The sequence below is a fragment of the Bubalus bubalis genome, chromosome 12 (assembly GCF_019923935.1).
Source record: "Bubalus bubalis isolate 160015118507 breed Murrah chromosome 12, NDDB_SH_1, whole genome shotgun sequence".
NCBI lineage: Eukaryota > Metazoa > Chordata > Mammalia > Artiodactyla > Bovidae > Bubalus > Bubalus bubalis.
This window is the reverse complement of record NC_059168.1, coordinates 105,716,950-105,733,563: the sequence shown is the minus strand read 5'-3', so window position 1 is coordinate 105,733,563 and position 16,614 is coordinate 105,716,950. Positions and strand designations below refer to the sequence as shown.

The 16,614-nt window shown below is 64.0% G+C and overlaps 1 protein-coding gene across 11 annotated transcripts in view; it reads left to right on the top strand.

Moving 5' to 3' along the window:
• Positions 1–16,614, top strand: part of EXD3 (exonuclease 3'-5' domain containing 3) — a 78,265-nt gene that overhangs the window by 60,335 nt on the left and 1,316 nt on the right. For 7 of the 11 annotated variants that reach the window (XM_025262114.3, XM_025262113.3, XM_025262111.3 and 4 more), the window contains 4 exons: positions 3,309–3,362; positions 3,493–3,624; positions 10,637–10,861; positions 15,756–15,849. In XM_025262114.3, the coding sequence (XP_025117899.2) occupies positions 3,309–3,362; positions 3,493–3,624; positions 10,637–10,861; positions 15,756–15,849 (505 nt within the window). Of the gene's footprint in view, positions 1–5; positions 1,018–3,308; positions 3,363–3,492; positions 3,625–10,636; positions 10,862–15,755; positions 15,850–16,614 lie in introns of those variants that run through there. The other 4 variants (XM_044926581.2, XM_044926576.2, XM_044926579.2 and 1 more) reach the window with 2 other exon arrangements.

Here is a 16,614-nt window from a genome sequence, read left to right as displayed (position 1 = left end):
TTCAGCGGCACAGCCAAGAAATTGTTGCCAAATACAACGTCATGACCGTCCCTGGCGTTTCCTTTCCAGAGCTGCAGCGTTCAGCCCTCACGCTAGTCAGCTGGCCCCTCACACTCCCCAAAGATAACACACGAAAAGGGGCCAAACTGGACACGCCACACCTGTCACCTCGTCGACGCGCACGGCGCCCCTCGTGGCGTGCGGGCTGGCTCCTGAGCCCTTTTGACGTGATCCTTGTAAACTTTGATAACTTCTTTGCTGTCCCATCTAAAGAGATGCTCCAGCTCCTCAGATCTAGAATCAGCTATTCCTCCAAAGCTCCCCGGTTCCTTCTAGCACGAACCCTGTCTAGAAATCAGCCTGCATGAGGGCGCTCACAGCTGCAGGGTTGGTTCTCATTTCTAGGCCTTTGCGGTGGGCGGAGGGATAAAGTACCTCTAAATATATATAACACCCATCAAGGGAGTCAAGAAGACCCCCTGGAGAAGGGAATGGCCACTCACTCCAGTATTCCTGCCTGGAGAATCCCATGGAGAGAGGAGCCTGGCGGGCTGCAGTCCATGGGGATGCAAAGAGTTGGACATGACTGAGCAACTAATAAAACATCCATCAAATATATATAACACCCATCCGAAGTTTTCCATTCAGATCTAGGGTTTATTGGGTGATCTGCTTAATTTTCTCCCAAATCTCCTTTCTCTGAGCTGAAAAATCCTACCACCACACCAGCATTACCCATCTGTTTTATGTCACAATTCACACACAAGCATTTCAGAATAGCCATGTTGACGTGCCCATCACCAACGGTGGTGGTACTGCAGGGTGTTTTCCAGTTTGGTCTGTAGCCCAGAGTTACATGGTCAGTTCACGGTGGCTTCGTGGCATTTGGAGTATTTCTCTATTTGTGGTTCACTTGTTTCATCTTTTTTGGGTTTATCAGATCAGATCAGATCAGATCAGTCGCTCAGTCGTGTCCGACTCTGTGACCCCATGAATCGCAGCACGCCAGGCCTCCCTGTCCATCACCAACTCCCGGAGTTCACTCAGACTCACGTCCATCGAGTCAGTGATGCCATCCAGCCATCTCATCCTCTGTCGTCCCCTTCTCCTGCCCCCAATCCCTCCCAGCATCAGAGTCTTTTCCAATGAGTCAACTCTTCGCATGAGGTGGCCAAAGTACTGGAGTTTCAGCTTTAGCATCATTCCTTCCAAAGAAATCCCAGGGCTGATCTCCTTCAGAATGGCCTGGTTGGATCTCCTTGCAGTCCAAGGGACTCTCAAGAGTCTTCTCCAACACCACAGTTCAAAAGCATCAATTCTTCAGCACTCAGCCTTCTTCACAGTCCAACTCTCACATCCATACATGACCACAGGAAAAACCATAGCCTTGACTAGATGAACCTTTTTTGGCAAAGTAATGTCTCTGCTTTTGAATATGCTATCTAGGTTGGTCATAACTTTCCTTCCAAGGAGTAAGAGTCTTTTAATTTCATGGCTGCAATCACCGTCTGCAGTGATTTTGGAGCCCAGAAAAATAAAGTCTGACACTGTTTCCACTGTTTCCCCATCTATTTCCCATGAAGTGGTGGGACCGGATGCCATGATCTTCGTTTTCTGAATGTTGAGCTTTAAGCCAACTTTTTCACTCTCCACTTTCACTTTCATCAAGAGGCTTTTGAGTTCCTCTTCACTTATGCCATAAGGGTGGTGTCATCTGCATATCTGAGGTTATTGATATTTCTCCCGGCAATCCTGATTCCAGCTTGTGTTTCTTCCAGTCCAGCATTTCTCATGATGTACTCTGCATATAGGTTAAATAAACAGGGTGACAATATACAGCCTTGACGTACTCCTTTTCCTATTTGGAACCAGTCTGTTGTTCCATGTCCAATTCTAACTGTTGCTTCCTGACCTGCATACAAATTTCTCAAGAGGCAGATCAGGTGGTCTGGTATTCCCATCTCTTTCAGAATTTTCCACAGTTTATTGTGATCCACACAGTCAAAGGCTTTGGCATAGTCAATAAAGCAGAAATAGATGTTTTTCTGGAACTCTCTTGCTTTTTCCATGATCCAGCGGATGTTGGCAATTTGATCTCTGGTTCCTCTGCCTTTTCTAAAACCAACTTGAACATCAGGAAGTTCACGGTTCACATATTGCTGAAGCCTGGCTTGGAGAATTTTGAGCATTACTTTACTAGCGTGTGAGATGAGTGTAATTGTGTGGTAGTTTGAGCATTCTTTGGCATTGCCTTTCTTTGGGAGTGGAATGAAAACTGACCTTTTCCAGTCCTGTGGGCACTAATGAGTTTTCCAAATTTGCTGGTATATTGAGTGCAGCACTTTCACAGCATCATCTTCCAGGATTTGAAATAGCTCAACTGGAATTCCATCACCTCCACTAGCTTTGTTCGTAGTGATGCTTTCTAAGGCCCACTTGACTTCACATTCCAGGATGTCTGGCTAGGTCAGTGATCACACCATCGTGATTATCTGGGTCGTGAAGATCTTTTTTGTACAGTTCTTCTGTGTATTCTTGCCATCTCTTCTTAATATCTTCTGCTTCTGTTAGGTCCATACCATTTCTGTCCTTTATCAAGCCCGTCTTTGCATGAAATATTCCTTTGGTATCTCTAATTTTCTTGAAGAGATCTCTAGTCTTTCCCATTCTGTTGTTTTCCTCTATTTCTTTGCATTGGTCGCTGAAGAAAGCTTTCTTATCTCTTCTTGCTATTCTTTGGAACTCTGCATTCATATGCTTATATCTCTCCTTTTCTCCTTTGCTTTTTGCTTCTCTTCTTGTCACAGCTATTTGTAAGGGCTCCCCAGACAGCCATTTTGCTTTTTTGGGTTTAGAGAGATAGCTTTTTAATTTTGTTAGCGATTCTGTTTGCATGACTCTAAGGCCAAATTTATCAAGGCACGCGATGCCCAGGCTCAGGCTGTAGGAACCTGGTGGCTCAGATGGTAAAGAACTTACCAGCAACGCAGGAGACCTGGATCCGATCCCCAGGTCGGGAAGATCCCCTGGAGAAGGAAATGGCTACCCACCCCAATATTCTTGCCTGGACCAGAACTCCACGGACAGAGGAGCCCAGTGGGCTGCAGTCCATGGGGTCACAAAGAGTCGATCACGATTGTGTCACTAACACTTGGACTTTCTTTTACTTTCGGATTCGGGGAGGTAGTGATGGAGGAGTGGGAGTGGGTGGGGGTGGTTGGGGGGGCGGGTGGCAAAGGTTGGGGCAGAGGGGCCTGGCCCTGGGAGTGGGCCTGCAGGCTCACCTGCCGACTTTTCCTCCTGTGCAGGTTGCCAGGCAGGAGGGGAGGGTCATCCTGACCTCGGGGCTGCCATACCACAAGGTGAGGACCTGCCAGCCCAGGTTGCCCCCCGCCCTGCCCCCACCCCAGGCAGACTGGCGGCTCCAGGCTCACCTCAGCTGGTGGGTGGGGCCTAGCTTCCGCCCCGAGTGAAGCCTGCTTCTGTCCACAGCTCCGGGCCCAGGTCGGAGCTGGGCGCTGCCTGGCAGTGGACTGCTCCCTCAAGGCCCAGCAGCAGGCGAAGGCCATCCTCAGGCATTTCAACGTGCGTGTCACCCCCGCGGACATCTTCAGCCGCTGCCAGGTGGGTGCCGCGTGCCCCAGGCTGGGCGAGGGGCCAGTGTGTGGGGCCCAAGCTCTGTGACTGGGGAGACCCCTCCATGTGGCTGGGCCTTGGTTTTGTGCTCGACAGAGCAGTAGCCCGATCTGTGCATTTCCTCCCAGCCCGTTCCTCGGGAGGAGGGAAGGTGCACGTGTGGTAAAGATCCCAGGGTGTTGGGGGAGCCTGTGGACATTTTTACCAGCTTTTCAGAACCTCTGCTGGTGCGTCGTCTTGAGAAAACGGAGTTGGGGAGCTGGGAGGACACCCACTGGCACCCCAGGGAGCCATGGAGCCTTCAGATCCGAGAGGGTGGTCGCTGCCCTTCGCAGAAAGAGTCCGGGCTGCATCCCGGCACCACTTCCCTGCCCCAGCGGGGACCCTGTGGAGGGGCCAGGCTGCAGGACACCCCAGGGGTGGCATGGGGCCAGTTCAAAGGAAGGGGGCAGAGCTGCACCCTGGCGGGTGCAGTCCTAGGGGCAGCAGGGCCCAGGGAGGTGCTGGCTCTGGCCCGGCTGCTGTGGGTGGGACAGAGCTGGAGCACCCTCACCCTGAATGGGGAGGCGGGACACCTGCAGTCAGTGGTGTATCTGCCCAGGTGAGCGGTGGCGGCAGCCGGGGGGCGAAAGTGGGGTGCAGAAGGTGCAGGACACGCCCAGGGTGGGACCAGGATCCCAGGTTTCTGGCTGAGACCCAGGCTATCAGCAGGGCAGGTCTTGGGTCTGGGCTCTCAGGAGGCGGGTCTAGAGGGTGGGCTGGGTGCACCAGGCTCTCCGGGTGGGCGCTGGGGAAAGAGGCTTCCTGCCCAGCTTGGGTCCTGCCAGCAGTGTCCCTGTGTGGTAGATGCGCGTCCCACATGCGGTCAGCCGGGCAGTGAGGACAGAGGAAGGCAGCCACGGGGCTGCTGGGAGGGGACGGGCACCAGGCAGAGACCATGTGCCCGTTTGCGGCCGCGGTCCAGGAGGGAGGCGGGGTATCAGCACCCAGTGGGGCTTTGTCGGGAGGGGTCCCCTGCAGAGCCTCTGAGGCCCAGGGCTGTCCAGCGGCCTCCAGTGGGGCTCAGCTGCTGAGGAAGTTAGGCTGGGTGCACCCCAGGGCAGGACCCCCCCAGGTGGCAGACCGCTGTCCGGGGGTGCCCGCAGCTGTGCACTGGGACCCTCGGAGGCAGGCACGGCCACACGCAAAGAGGGGTCCCTGAGAGCTAGGGTGCTTGAATCCACATGCGGCCTGTCAGCACGCGGGCATCGGGGGCCACGCCAGCGGCTCCCACCACGGTCCTCAGCGGTGCCCGGTACCCGTGAGTGGAGAATGCTCCCTGCTGACGGGTCGTGCCTGCCCCAGGGCGGGGCACCGCAGTCCACACACCCCACCTCCCCTGCCCAGAGCCCCCTAGCCACGACGCTCCCAGCCTCACCCAGGAGCTCAGCCCAGCGCGGTGGCTGGGAATGGCTTACCTTCCTGGCCCAGCTCAGCAGCCAACCCTCTCCCTGTCTGAGCTCACTCCCGGTGCCTGAGCCAGCTGGCCTCAAGGCCTCCCACAAGTGGACAGGGAAGCCCAGGCTGCGTGGACACCCCCAGTTGATGGCCCGAGGCACGGTGACCAGTGGCTCCATGCGACTGCGGACCCTGCCCTGCCTGAGGCCACAGCCCTGGCCTGCGTGGCCCCTGAGCCCGTGTGGGCATCAGAGGGCACTGGCCACTGGCCAGCAGAGAGCTGCACACATAGGACTGACCGAAGGAGCACCCCTGTGTGGTTCTCAGCCAGCAGGGTCCCGTCCTGGGCCCCTGGGGCCCGAGCTCCCTGGACGCTGGCTCAGAGCCACCACCGCCCCTGCCCAGGCCAGGGCTTGGCCGCCTCCCTGGAGAGCTCCCGCCGCCAGGCTGAGTTTCCATTTTCTTTTCCTTCCTTCTGCTATTTTGGTGCTGTTCCCAGAGGGAAAACCCACTGGACACACGAAGCGTTCCCAGAGCCCGCCAGCCGCTCTTGGGGCTGCACATCGGGGTATGCGGCGGGAGCAAGTGAGGCTGGAGAGGGCGGTGGGCTTCGCCACGTGGAGGCGGCCCCTGGCAGTAGGGGGGCAGCCCGCCCACCCCCGGTCCCAGAGGGCGAGGGGCACTGGATCCCTCCACCAGGGCAGGGTCGTGACCCCCGGAGCTGGTGACTGGGGCCTGGGACCGTCCATCAGGAACGTCTGCCAGGAGGACGTTCCCAGTGCCGTCCACCCTGGGAAAGGATCTTATCAAAGAAATTTAAGCTTAAAAAAGTCCCAGAGCAGGAACCCAAGCAAGGTCGGGCATAACATCTGTTTTACCATCCCTGCGGCCCCCTCTTCTGTGGTGGGGAGTGGGCTATGCCCCTATGAGGGGTGTCCTGGGGGTCAGTGACGTTGGCCCCTGGAAGTGGCCTCCAGGAGGACAGTCACCCCACCTCAGTGGGGTGCTCTCAGCAGGGGGTCCCCTGGGCCACGGTGCTGGGGGAGGAGACTGCAGCCAGGGGCGGGGCCTCGGGGCAGGGCCTCAGGGGCGGGTTCACAGCCTAGGAGCCCAGAGCTGGGCAGAGGCCGTGGGAGGGAGGAGGGTGCTGCCCGGGCTGATGTCTGGTGGGGAGCCAGAGGAGCGAGGGCTCTCAGGGCCTGAGCACGCGAGGGGGCCCTGGGCCAGCGGCCCCCAGCGCCCGCACCACACCTGGGAGGCCCGCAGTGACGGGGGCCTGGAGTCTGGACGCAGGGGCCAGCGGGTCGCCGCTGCCCAGCCCGTCCCCAGGAGTGGAGACCCTCCCTGTGTCCTGAGGGGCAGCAACAGACGTGGGGACAGACAGGAAGAGGCGGCAGCCCTGACCCCGCCCCTCCCCGGCCTTTGTGCTCTATGGCCCCCAGCCCCGTTCCCACACTCCGTGCCCCTGGGGTCACGCAGGCACAAAGGCTGCGGGAGGAGGGGCCCCACCCTGTGCAGGCAGGGACCTGGGGCCACTGGCTCCCGAGGCTGCATGAGGGGCCTGTAACAGGCCTCCAGGGCGGGGGTGCTGATGGTGGCCCAGCGTGCCCCCAGACTCGGGATGCCAGCCAGGGTGCGGGGCCATAGGCAAGCTCAGCACAGCCCCCCAAGGCGGCACTCGGGTGGGCCCCACAGATCGCCCCAGGCCTCCCCACAGCCCACAGGACCACCCTCCCGACGCACTCTTCCCCTTCTGGGAATGCCGCCGGTCCACTGGAGCCCAGCCTGGGTCCCAGCACTTGGCTCTTGGGGGACTTGGGGACCTGGACCCCCATAGCCCGGGACCCTGGTCCTCGTGGCCCACTTCTTTAGGAAGGCCCCGTGGCTGGCATGACAGCAACGCCCACACCCTCGCACTGAAGCTGGCTGCCTCAGGTGCCGGCCAGCCAGCAGTCTGTCAGCGTACCTGTTCCATGTGGACCTCACATCCTCCTGCATCCCAGGGGCCCGTGTTGTCCGAGACATGTGAGGAGGCCCCTGGAGTGGCCAGGGTGGGGGGCCTGGCTCAGTGCCCGGGGAGGTCCCTGGCCCAGCTCACTGGAGGTGCCTACCGAGCACCCACCTCCTGGCTCTGTTTGTCCTAGGGCCACTCCTCTCTGGATCTCGGTCCTGACCATGTGCTCCTGAGAGGGGCTCCTACCCACTGTCTGGGGTCCCCCCAGGATACACCTCCTGGAAGTTGACAGATGTTCACTTTAAACAGAAATTTTGTTGTTGCGCTGGGTCTCCATTGCCATGCGCAGGGCCCGCTCTTAAGCTGCGGCCCTCGGACTTCTCTCTCGTTGGGGAGCACAGCATCTCAGCGTGCAGGCTTCAGTTGCTGTGCTGCGTGGGCTCCACTGTCCCGAGGCATGCAGGATCTTCCCGGACCAGGGACTGGACCAGTATGAGTCTGTGCCCTGGGAGTTCCGACTTTAAGCAGGTTGGCACTTTTCGAAAGTGAACATCTGGCGCTTCCCTGGAGGCCCAGATGGTAAAGAATCCGCCTGCAGTGCAGGAGACTCGGGTTCAATCCCTGGGTCAGGAAGTTCATCCCCTAGAAAAGGGAATGGCTGCCCACTCCAGTGTCTTGCCTTGAGAACTCCAAGGACAGCGGAACCTGGCAGTCTACAGTCCATGGGGTCGCAAAGAATTGGACAGGACTGAGCAACTAACACTTTGATTTCCCTTGCTTTGCAAGGCAGATTCTTAACCACTGGACTACCAGGGAAGCCCCCAGAGGGTCACTTTTTTAAAAGGGCTTACCCGCTTAAAATGGGAACTCCGAGGGCACAGACTCACCTGACGGAGGACAGGCATGTCGCCCAGACGGGCCCCAGGGCCTGGGATGCCCGGCTCCCGGTACACAGACCCATGAGGTGGACATGGTCCACAGCCATGACCAGAACACTGGCCCCCGCCAGGCCAGCGTGATGTGGGCCTGAGGGGAGCTGGTGTGGGCGGGAGAGGACAGGCCTCTGGGGGCCGCATAATACCCTTGGCTCCATCCTCAGGCCCGGTCATTAAGGCACCTTGGGCAGCAGGAGGGCACCCGAGAGTCTGGGGGCTCCTGTTCCTCTGCACCCTCCCCCCAGCCCGTGTCAGTACCTGAGCCAGCCACAGAGCCAGCAGGAGCCACTGGCCGGACATGTCAAAGTGTCAGTCCCTTAGTCATGACTGACTCTTTGTGACCCATGGACTGTAGCCCACCAGGCTCCTCTATCCGTGGAAATCTCCAGGCAAGAATACTGGAGTGGGTTGCCATGCCTTTCCCCAGGGGATCTTCCCCACCCAGGGATCGAACCCAGGTCTCCTGCATTTCAGGCAGATTCTTTAATGCCTGAGCCACCAGGGAAGCCCAGACACGTCAAAGGCCAGCTCTAAACACACCGCTCAGTGAGCTCGAGAGGAACAGACAGGGAGGGCAGGGCACTGAGGACCTGCCTTCCTCAGGGTGAGGGGCACGTGGGCCCAGTCAGAGCAGCAGGGCGGGGGGAAGAGGGCCCATCTCAGTATGAGGGTCCCCCTCGGCCAGGCTGGCTGCAGGGCGGGAGACACCCTCCCCCAGAGGCCAAACTTCACAGCTCAGGAGCCAGAGCCCGTGAACACAGGCCTGGGGGTCTGTAGGGGGAGGCTCGTCGCCAGCAGCCCTGTGTCCAGTCACTGCCCACAGATGCTCCTGCAGGGGACCCACCCCACCCCTGCTGCTGGGGCCAGTGCCAGAGAGGGCCGGACGGACCCACGGGCCTGGCCACTGTCCCCTCAGCCCTGGATGGAGCAGGCAGGACAGGCTCGGGGCCTCGGGGTGGGCAGCCCTGGTTGGGTGCTGGAGGGTCCTCGGGGTGACAGAGTGGGGCCTGCCAGGCAGTGACGAGTCCGTCCATGTGCTAACAGGGCAGTGGCCTTTGGCTAGATGGCCTGTGCAGGGGGCGCCCACGGGTGGGCAGGTGCCAGGAGAGGCACATGTCACCCCACCCTACCTGGCCACCTTTCCCTCCCTGGCCACACAGAGTAGTTGGGGGGAGGAGACCCCCTTCCTGCCCCCTCCCAGGCAGCCCCTCCGCCCACCCACTGCCCTGAGCAGGGCCAGTCATCGGAGGCACATCTGGGGCAAAGGTGGACCCGAAGGTCTCCAAGGGAGCCAGGATGGCTGGTGGGGTCTTGACCTGGGCAGGTGGGGGCCTTCGTGAGCCCACAGCCAGCCTGGAACAGGGCCGGGGGGAGGGGGGGCCTCAGGAGAAGGTGGGCAGTGGGAGGGGGAAGGTGCACTGTTGGGATCCCTCCGAGGAGTGGAGGAGCTGGGCTGGGCAGAGCAGTTAGTGGTGGAAGGGGGTCCTCTCCGGCTTGGCCTGACTCAGTAGCCCTGGGAGGGACAGGAAGGGAAGGGCTGGGTACCCCCAGCTGCCCAGCTCCTGCCAGCCTTTGTTGACCTCACTGGATCCCACATGTCGCCCCAGCTCTGGCAGCACCTGAGCAGGCTCTCTGTCCACCAGGCCTGCCAAGCCCCAGTTTAGATGCCACCTCCTCCAGGAAGTCTTCCAGGCCCCCAGCCCAGTTCCCGGAGTACCACCATCCTTTGGAGGAGGACTCCGGGGCATGCCCTCCTTGGTCTGTGGGTGACAGGCCCCCTGCTGTCTGAGGGCCAGGCCCTACTTGCCTGTGGCAGGGGCACACGGGGCGGTCCCTCCCGCCCAAGGACTTCCCCAGCCCGCACCCCTCTCCCGTCCGCTGGCGCCCGCCCCCTCCCACACGGCCCTGGGCGGCTGGGGTCCCCCGCCCCACCTTGGCCCCTCCGGCGCGGGAAGGCGGGCGGGCGGGCGGGCGGCCGTTTGCTTTTGAATCCGGGCCGGGCGCCCTGAGTGGCCCTTTCAAAGGCCGGCGGGGGCGGGGGCCGTTCCCAGGCGCGCCCCGCCCCCCGCGCCGCCCCTCCGCCCGCTTTCCCACGCGCCCGCCGCCGGCGGTTCTCACGGCCGCGCCCCTCCCCCGTCTGGGAACTGCCCGCGCCTGCCGCGCCGGGGGTGCCGGGGAGCCCCGGGAAAGGGGTGCCACCCGGGCTCCTGGGGACGGCGGAGGGGCACGGCCGCCCGGGGGGACCGCTGGGAGGGCTGGGTGCCGACCGGGGTGGGAGGTGCTGAGGGAGGGGTCTCCTGTGCTCCCAGTGGGGTTCCGGGGGGCCTAGGGGCGCATAGTGCCCGGTGGAGTAACCGGGAGCCGCGGGAGGGGCTGTGTGCCGCCTCGGGCGTTGCTCGGATGGGGGCCCAGGGACCTGCCGCCCAGGGGAGACTGAGGGGGCCCCAGGGGTGGGGAACCGCCCCAGGGCCCGAGTCCCGCCGCATTCTCTGACCCAGATTCTATCTGAATGAACCTGGGGCCTGTGGCTTGCCCACCCAGAGACACTGGGGGTCCTGGCCATGCCTGCCTGTACCCTGGGAACAGTGAGCTCTGCGACGCCCCCTCCCCGCGTTGGGGGCCCCGGCATGGGAGCAGGTCCGGGGCAGCCCTCACTGCCGCTGCTCCTCCACAGGGCCTGGGCGGCCTGTCTCTGGACTTGGCAAAGGCGAGGACAGAGCCTGTGGACGGGAGCATCCAGCACACTCCCACCAGCGGTCTGGGGACCTGTGTGTCGGCCCCTGTGCGCCCCCCACCCCCGGGGCTGCGACTGTCCACTGTGAGGGGCCAGGGGGACTTCGCCACCCGTCTGGGCCATGCTCACAGCCCTCCGCCTGCCTGGGTGGACACGTGCATCCAGGTGAGCGGACGTGGAGTCTTATCCTGGCGGCCTGAGCTGTCAGCCCGCTGTCCCCACACAGTGGGCCTGGGCTGGGACTGTGGCTGGGAGAGGAGGGGACGGCTTGAGAGGATCAAGGCACTAGTGGGGCGAGGAGGGACCCCGACCGACAGAAGCACAGCCTGCAGCCCGCGGAGCCTGAGGGCGGGGCTCAGACCCACCCCAGCCCGGGGCGGGCAGGGCGATGCTGGCTGGGCTGCCCCTACTCAGGCCCCTGTCGTGCAGGCTGCTTCTCGGACCCGTGCTTATCTTCCGCAGGACCAGACGTGCTTCCTCTCATTGTCCCCAGTGCCCGTCCCCTCCCCATCCGCCTGCGGAGGCAGCGCTCCCGTCACGGCTCCTCCCACCCCACAGTGGAGGCCCCGGACACACCTCTGCACCCCGAGTGTGCGTGTGCGTGCACAGGAGGGCACCTCCACTCCTGCAGACTCGTGTTCTCACCTGACACACGGACACATGCACACACAGATGCACGTGCACACAGGGGCACACACACAGGGGCACACGCACACAGGAACACACACATGCACACGGGCACACACACACACGCACATGGGCACACACACACACACAGGGGCACACGCACACAGGGACACACACTGACACACACAGCCGCGCAGAGGCGGGTGCTCTTGCACCTGGAGGACCTGGGTGCTTCCAAGGTGCCCTCGTGCAGAGAGGGTCCACGCGCCGGCCCAGACCTGGCCCCGTCGGGGTCTCCGGGGCCCCAACCGGGCCCTGCCACCTGGGGTGCCGACAGCGCCGGAGGCCCGTCCCCCGCCACCCCGTCTGGTCTGCGGCCCCACAAAGGGGCCGGGCCGCGGCCGTGTGGGGGAGGGGCCGGGCCTGTGGGAACTGACCTCCCTGGGCCGGGGGGCGGGGCAGGCACGGAGCGGCCCCGCGGGGCTGCCAGCCTGGGTCTCCAGCAACGGGGACAGAGGCGCCGGCGGGGGGCTGGAGCCTGCTTCACGGGTCAGGAGAGCCCTGGCTGGGGTTTCAGACCTCCCCAAGCAGGCCCCACCCCAACCCTACACCTCCTGGGAGGCCTGGGCTGGGCCCTGCCGCCCCAGCGTGTGCCGGTGGGGCGGGGGTCGCCCCCCCCTCAGCGCCTGAGGGCTCAGCCGGGGCGGGGGAGGGGCAGCAGGGTTCCCAGCCCCCAGCCCCAGGCCGTGGCTGGTCTGGAAGGAGGCGCGCAGCCCTGCCTAGGCGCTCGGAGCCGACAGATGACCCGGGGCCCCTCCAGAGCCGGGACAGCGTGGGAGAGCGAGGTGGAGGGCAGACCCAGGCAGCGCCTAATCGCTTCCTCCCTCACCGCCAGTCCGTGCACGGGGTGTCAGGCCCGCCCCCCTCCCAGGGGTCTTTCATACCAGCCCTTTGTCCCTGCGCCCAGCACCATTTGTTGGGGCAGTTCTGGGGGGTCATGGTGCACAAACCGGCCCAGGGGGGCCTCTGGACCCAGCGGTCTCAGGACCTCAGGCGAGGATGGGGGGCGGGGGCCGCTTGGCAGGGACAACATGGGGCCCGGGGCCTGGGAACACGCTGGTGTCCTGCAGCTGCGGCCCGCTGCGCCCCCAGGCCTCTGACACGAGGGGAGACGCGTGCCAAACGCAGAGCGTGCGGAAAGGCGTCGGCAGCCCCCGCCCCACGCGTGCTTCTCTTGCCGCGTGGTTGTGCGAAGATGACGTTTATTTTTTTCTGCTTTTTTACGCTTTGCTGTAAATTTGCTCTAAATGAGTACGTAACGGGCATTATTCTAGAGCATATCACAGCTTCTCAGCCCAAGCCCTCATCTTCCCTGCCTGTGGGGCCTCCAGGGCCTGGGTACCAGCCTGACCGCATCTCCCGTCCTGGAGGGCCTGGCTCCCACTGGGGGTGGGCAGCGGGGCCTGTGGGGGTCCCCAGGACGCCGGCCTCCAGGGAGCGCAGTCCCAGCCTGCTGCTGGCAGGGCAGGGAGCCTTGCCCAGGTTCTCAGAAGTGGATCTCTCCACTAGGCTCCTAGCCTGCGGTCCTGCCGCCTCAGGAGCGCTGGTTTTGTCTCATGCCCTGTGCCCTGGCAGCACCCCCTCCCCAGCCCCTGACTTGGCCCAGGACTGGTGGAGGCCTGAGGGTGTTCACAGGCAGTTTGCCCCGGGCTGTGCTCAGCCCGTGGGCAGGAGCATGGGTGAGGGTAAGGCCCTGGCACCCCCACCTGGCCTTCCCGCTGGCTCCTGTGGCCCGGCCAGGCCTGCAGTGGCGCCCCGCCGCCCCTGACACCAGTGCACCAGCGGTCCCCAGCCGGCGGCGCAGCACACACCATGGGCCATGGTGTGTGTGCACCCAGGGCTGGTGGGAGCAGGCGTGCCTGGAGACACATGGCTCAGGACAGGCCCGGGACCTCCTCTTGGCAGGCACTGCTGGGTGCACTCGCTGCCCCGCGGTGCGGCCAGGATTCCTGGGCTCGGACCTGAGAGCAGGCCTGCTCGCAGACAGGCTCCCAGCACCTCTTCAGCTGCCCCTCCCCAGCTCTGTCTCAGAGGCTCACAGACCCGCCAGGCCCATCGAGGGCTCGGATGCCTCCCAGGGAAGTGGCCAGAGCAGCCCCTCGCCGCCCTCCTAGGGCTGTGGAGGGCGGGCCGCCTAGCGCACCTGCCTGGCTTTGGGTCCCAGGCCACCACCAGCCCCCTGGGCCGGTCCCTGCTGGCGGCCTCACCCCGGGGAGGCAGCCTCCCTGACGCTGGGCTCCAGACCCTGCCTAGGAGGGCCTTGGTCCTACCGGAGTCGGGCAGCTCAGTGGGCATGAGCTCCAGACAGCCTGGGTGCTGTGGGAGCCAGGCCCACGCAGACCCCGGGATGGGGGAGCCAGGAGCCTGCCCACTCCTCCTTCCCCCACTCACCCGCCCGACCAGGCTCTGGGGGTGGAGGCCTGCCCTGCCCTCAGGTCCCCAGCCTGGATGGGGTCTCAGACACATCGAGGGACCCAGGAGACCACTGTCCAGGGCATCCACAGCCCCCCGCTGGTGTCTGCCCAGATCTGCTGACGTCTGAGCCTGGGGTCTGCACAGCCCCTGCAGGGAGTGGGCCCAGCTCAGACATCACTTGCCCACGCCCGCACAGTGGGCTGAGGCCCCTGCCAGGTGGGGGCGCCTGGCCACCGGATGGGTGGCCGTGAGCAGGTTCCTCAGCCGCTGGGCAGCTCCTTCAGAACAGGGGGTTGGAGGAGCCGTCCTCCCCCATGGGGAAGGGGGACGGGCCGTCAGCCCCTGACTGGGTGGGCGCTCAACCCCCGGCTCTGCTCTGGGTGCCAGGCAAGGGCGGCTGGACCCTGCGGTGGACAGGAGATGGACAGGGAGGCCCTGAGTACGGGCCCTCCTACAGACGGAGACCGCAAGACAGGGCGGGCAGGCAGCTCAGAACCGGCTCTTCCAGCTGGGCGTGGCAGTGGGGGCAGGGGTGACCGCCAGGGCCAGCCGTGGGCAGCGGCCGTGGGAAAACCGGCACCAGCGCTTCCCGAGGGTGGGGCGGGCCTCGCGGGGCACCGGGCGTTTGTCTGCGCGTGACTCAGCGTGAGCTGGCGCCCCGCCCCAGGCAAGTACCCCCGGGTGCTGGGAAGACCGCAGACCCCATCAGAAGACCCCACCCCACTGGGCTCCCGTACCTGCTGGTGCTGACCCTCGGGGGCCCCCGGGCAGAAGCCCGGCCCAGAGACCAGTTGGCCCGCCTCTTTCCAGCTCCTTCCTGTCTGGGCCTGGAGTCCCCACGGGCCTGACGTGCAGCTGGGGCCCTGCCCACACTCCTGCCCTGCTGGCCCTGGTACCTGCAGCCAGACAGGAAAAGCACCCAGGTGTCTCCCTGTGCCCGAGTCTGGCCGGGGGAGGGGAGGCCCTCTGGGGGGCTCTGGGAAAGTGGCCCTGCCCATCTGGCACCTGCTCACCCTGGCTGTGATGCTGGAGGCCGAGCTCCGTGGTGAAAGGCTTGGGGGGAAAGAGGGCATGTATGGGCGGGGCAGGAGCCCCCCACCATGGCTCCAGGGGCCCCTGCCACTGCCTGCCCCAGGCACTCCACCTCCAGGGCACTGATGGGCCTCACCAGGTGAGGGGGGTGCCAGGAGCCCTCCTCCCGTGGACCGGCTCACCCCCTGGCTGACAGGGCGCCTTTGCGTGCCCATCTGGGAGCCAGCTGGTCAGTCCCCTGCCCCCCCAACCCTGCTCTCCTGTTTGGCCCACCTTGCCTGCCACTGGGAGTCCTGTGTCTAGACCCCTGCCAGGCAGTGGCCGTCATGAAATGATGGGGTAGCCGCATCGGGAAGCCCTTGCCACCCCTGGGATGGTGAGATAGGGGGTGCTGAGCCAAGGTCTTCACGGGAGCTCACTGCACGTCCTAGACCAGGACCCTGCGTGGCTGGGCTCCTACCCTGCACACACTCGGTGCCCAGCAGGCTCCAGATGGTGCCGGCCCCTGGGGGCAGGCGGGGCCAGGTGTCACAGAAGCATGGACACTGGAATGGCCCTGGCTTGCTCCAAAATGGGTTGAGGAGTCAGGGCAGCTGTATGGCCGCCCCCCGTTGACTTTCTAATGCTGGGCCTCCATCCCCCACCAGTGTTGAGCCATCAGGGGCCCAGGCTTGTCTCTGGGGTTGGGGAGGACCACTGGGTGGTGGCAGAGTCCTGCAGGGGAAGAGGCCACCCAGGGCTAGCTTGGAGCCCATGCAGTGCGGGAGGGCTCCCGGGAGGTGGTGTGCCCCACGTCCTGCGGCGAGAGTAAGGGAGATGTGTCTGTGAAACCCCCGGGCCTGGCCAGAACCACAGGGAGCACAGGGCTAGGGGCAGAGGGGCTGTGAGCATGCCCCGCGGCCCCAGCGCCTCCTCTGCCCCCCAGGTCTGCAACTGTGACCAGTACCTGAAAGTCTCCAAGGACGTGATGAAACAGCTGGTGCGGCTCAGTGTCCACCTGGGAGGCCCTGGTGGTGCCAGTGAGTGGGGCTCCATGGGGTCTGTGGGCTGCGGCCCTGCCGCTGGGTGCTCCTGGAGCTGACCCACTTGGGCCGCCAGGGCGGTGCCCGTGGGCGGGGGGGGGGGGTGGCCAGTGCTCGGGGCCAGGAAGGGGACTGAGGCCTCTGGACCACGGGACCTGCACGCGCAGGCCCTCTGGGCCCCTGGGGTCATGGCCCCTACCTTCTCCCCAGTGGGCCCTGCTCAGTCACTCCGCCCTGCTCGTAGAGTGCACATGCACACATGCACCTTTCAGGCAAAGACACATGCTCAGCGGCACATGCACGCTCACACGCCTGCCTGTGCACGCTCAGCCATGTGCACACACGTGTTCGCCTGCTGGCCCTGCACCACGGGCCTCGCCAAGCAGCAGTCTGAACATTGGGGAACCTGGGCGCCGGGAAGGCAGGCGAGCCCCGGGTGTCTGGATCAGGGGCCCAGCCTCAGCTTCCCTGTGTGGAGGGTGGGCAGGAACGGAAGCAGGGCCTCTTGGGACAGCCCAAGGGGGGAGCCTGAGCACAGGGCGCCCCGGGCCCCTCTGCACAGTTGGTGCCCCCGGGTGCCATCTTCTCTGCCGGCCGCTCCTGCCCTGCCCGCATCCCTCAAAGGTTTTGGGCCACCCACACGGTGGATGAGCGCTGGTGATGGCCAGTGTCCAGCCCTGAGCAGCTCTCTGCCCTCTGCAGCGTGGTTGCAACTTGCTGAGGCGGGGGCGGGGGGGTGGGGAGGGGCAGGGCATGAGCAGT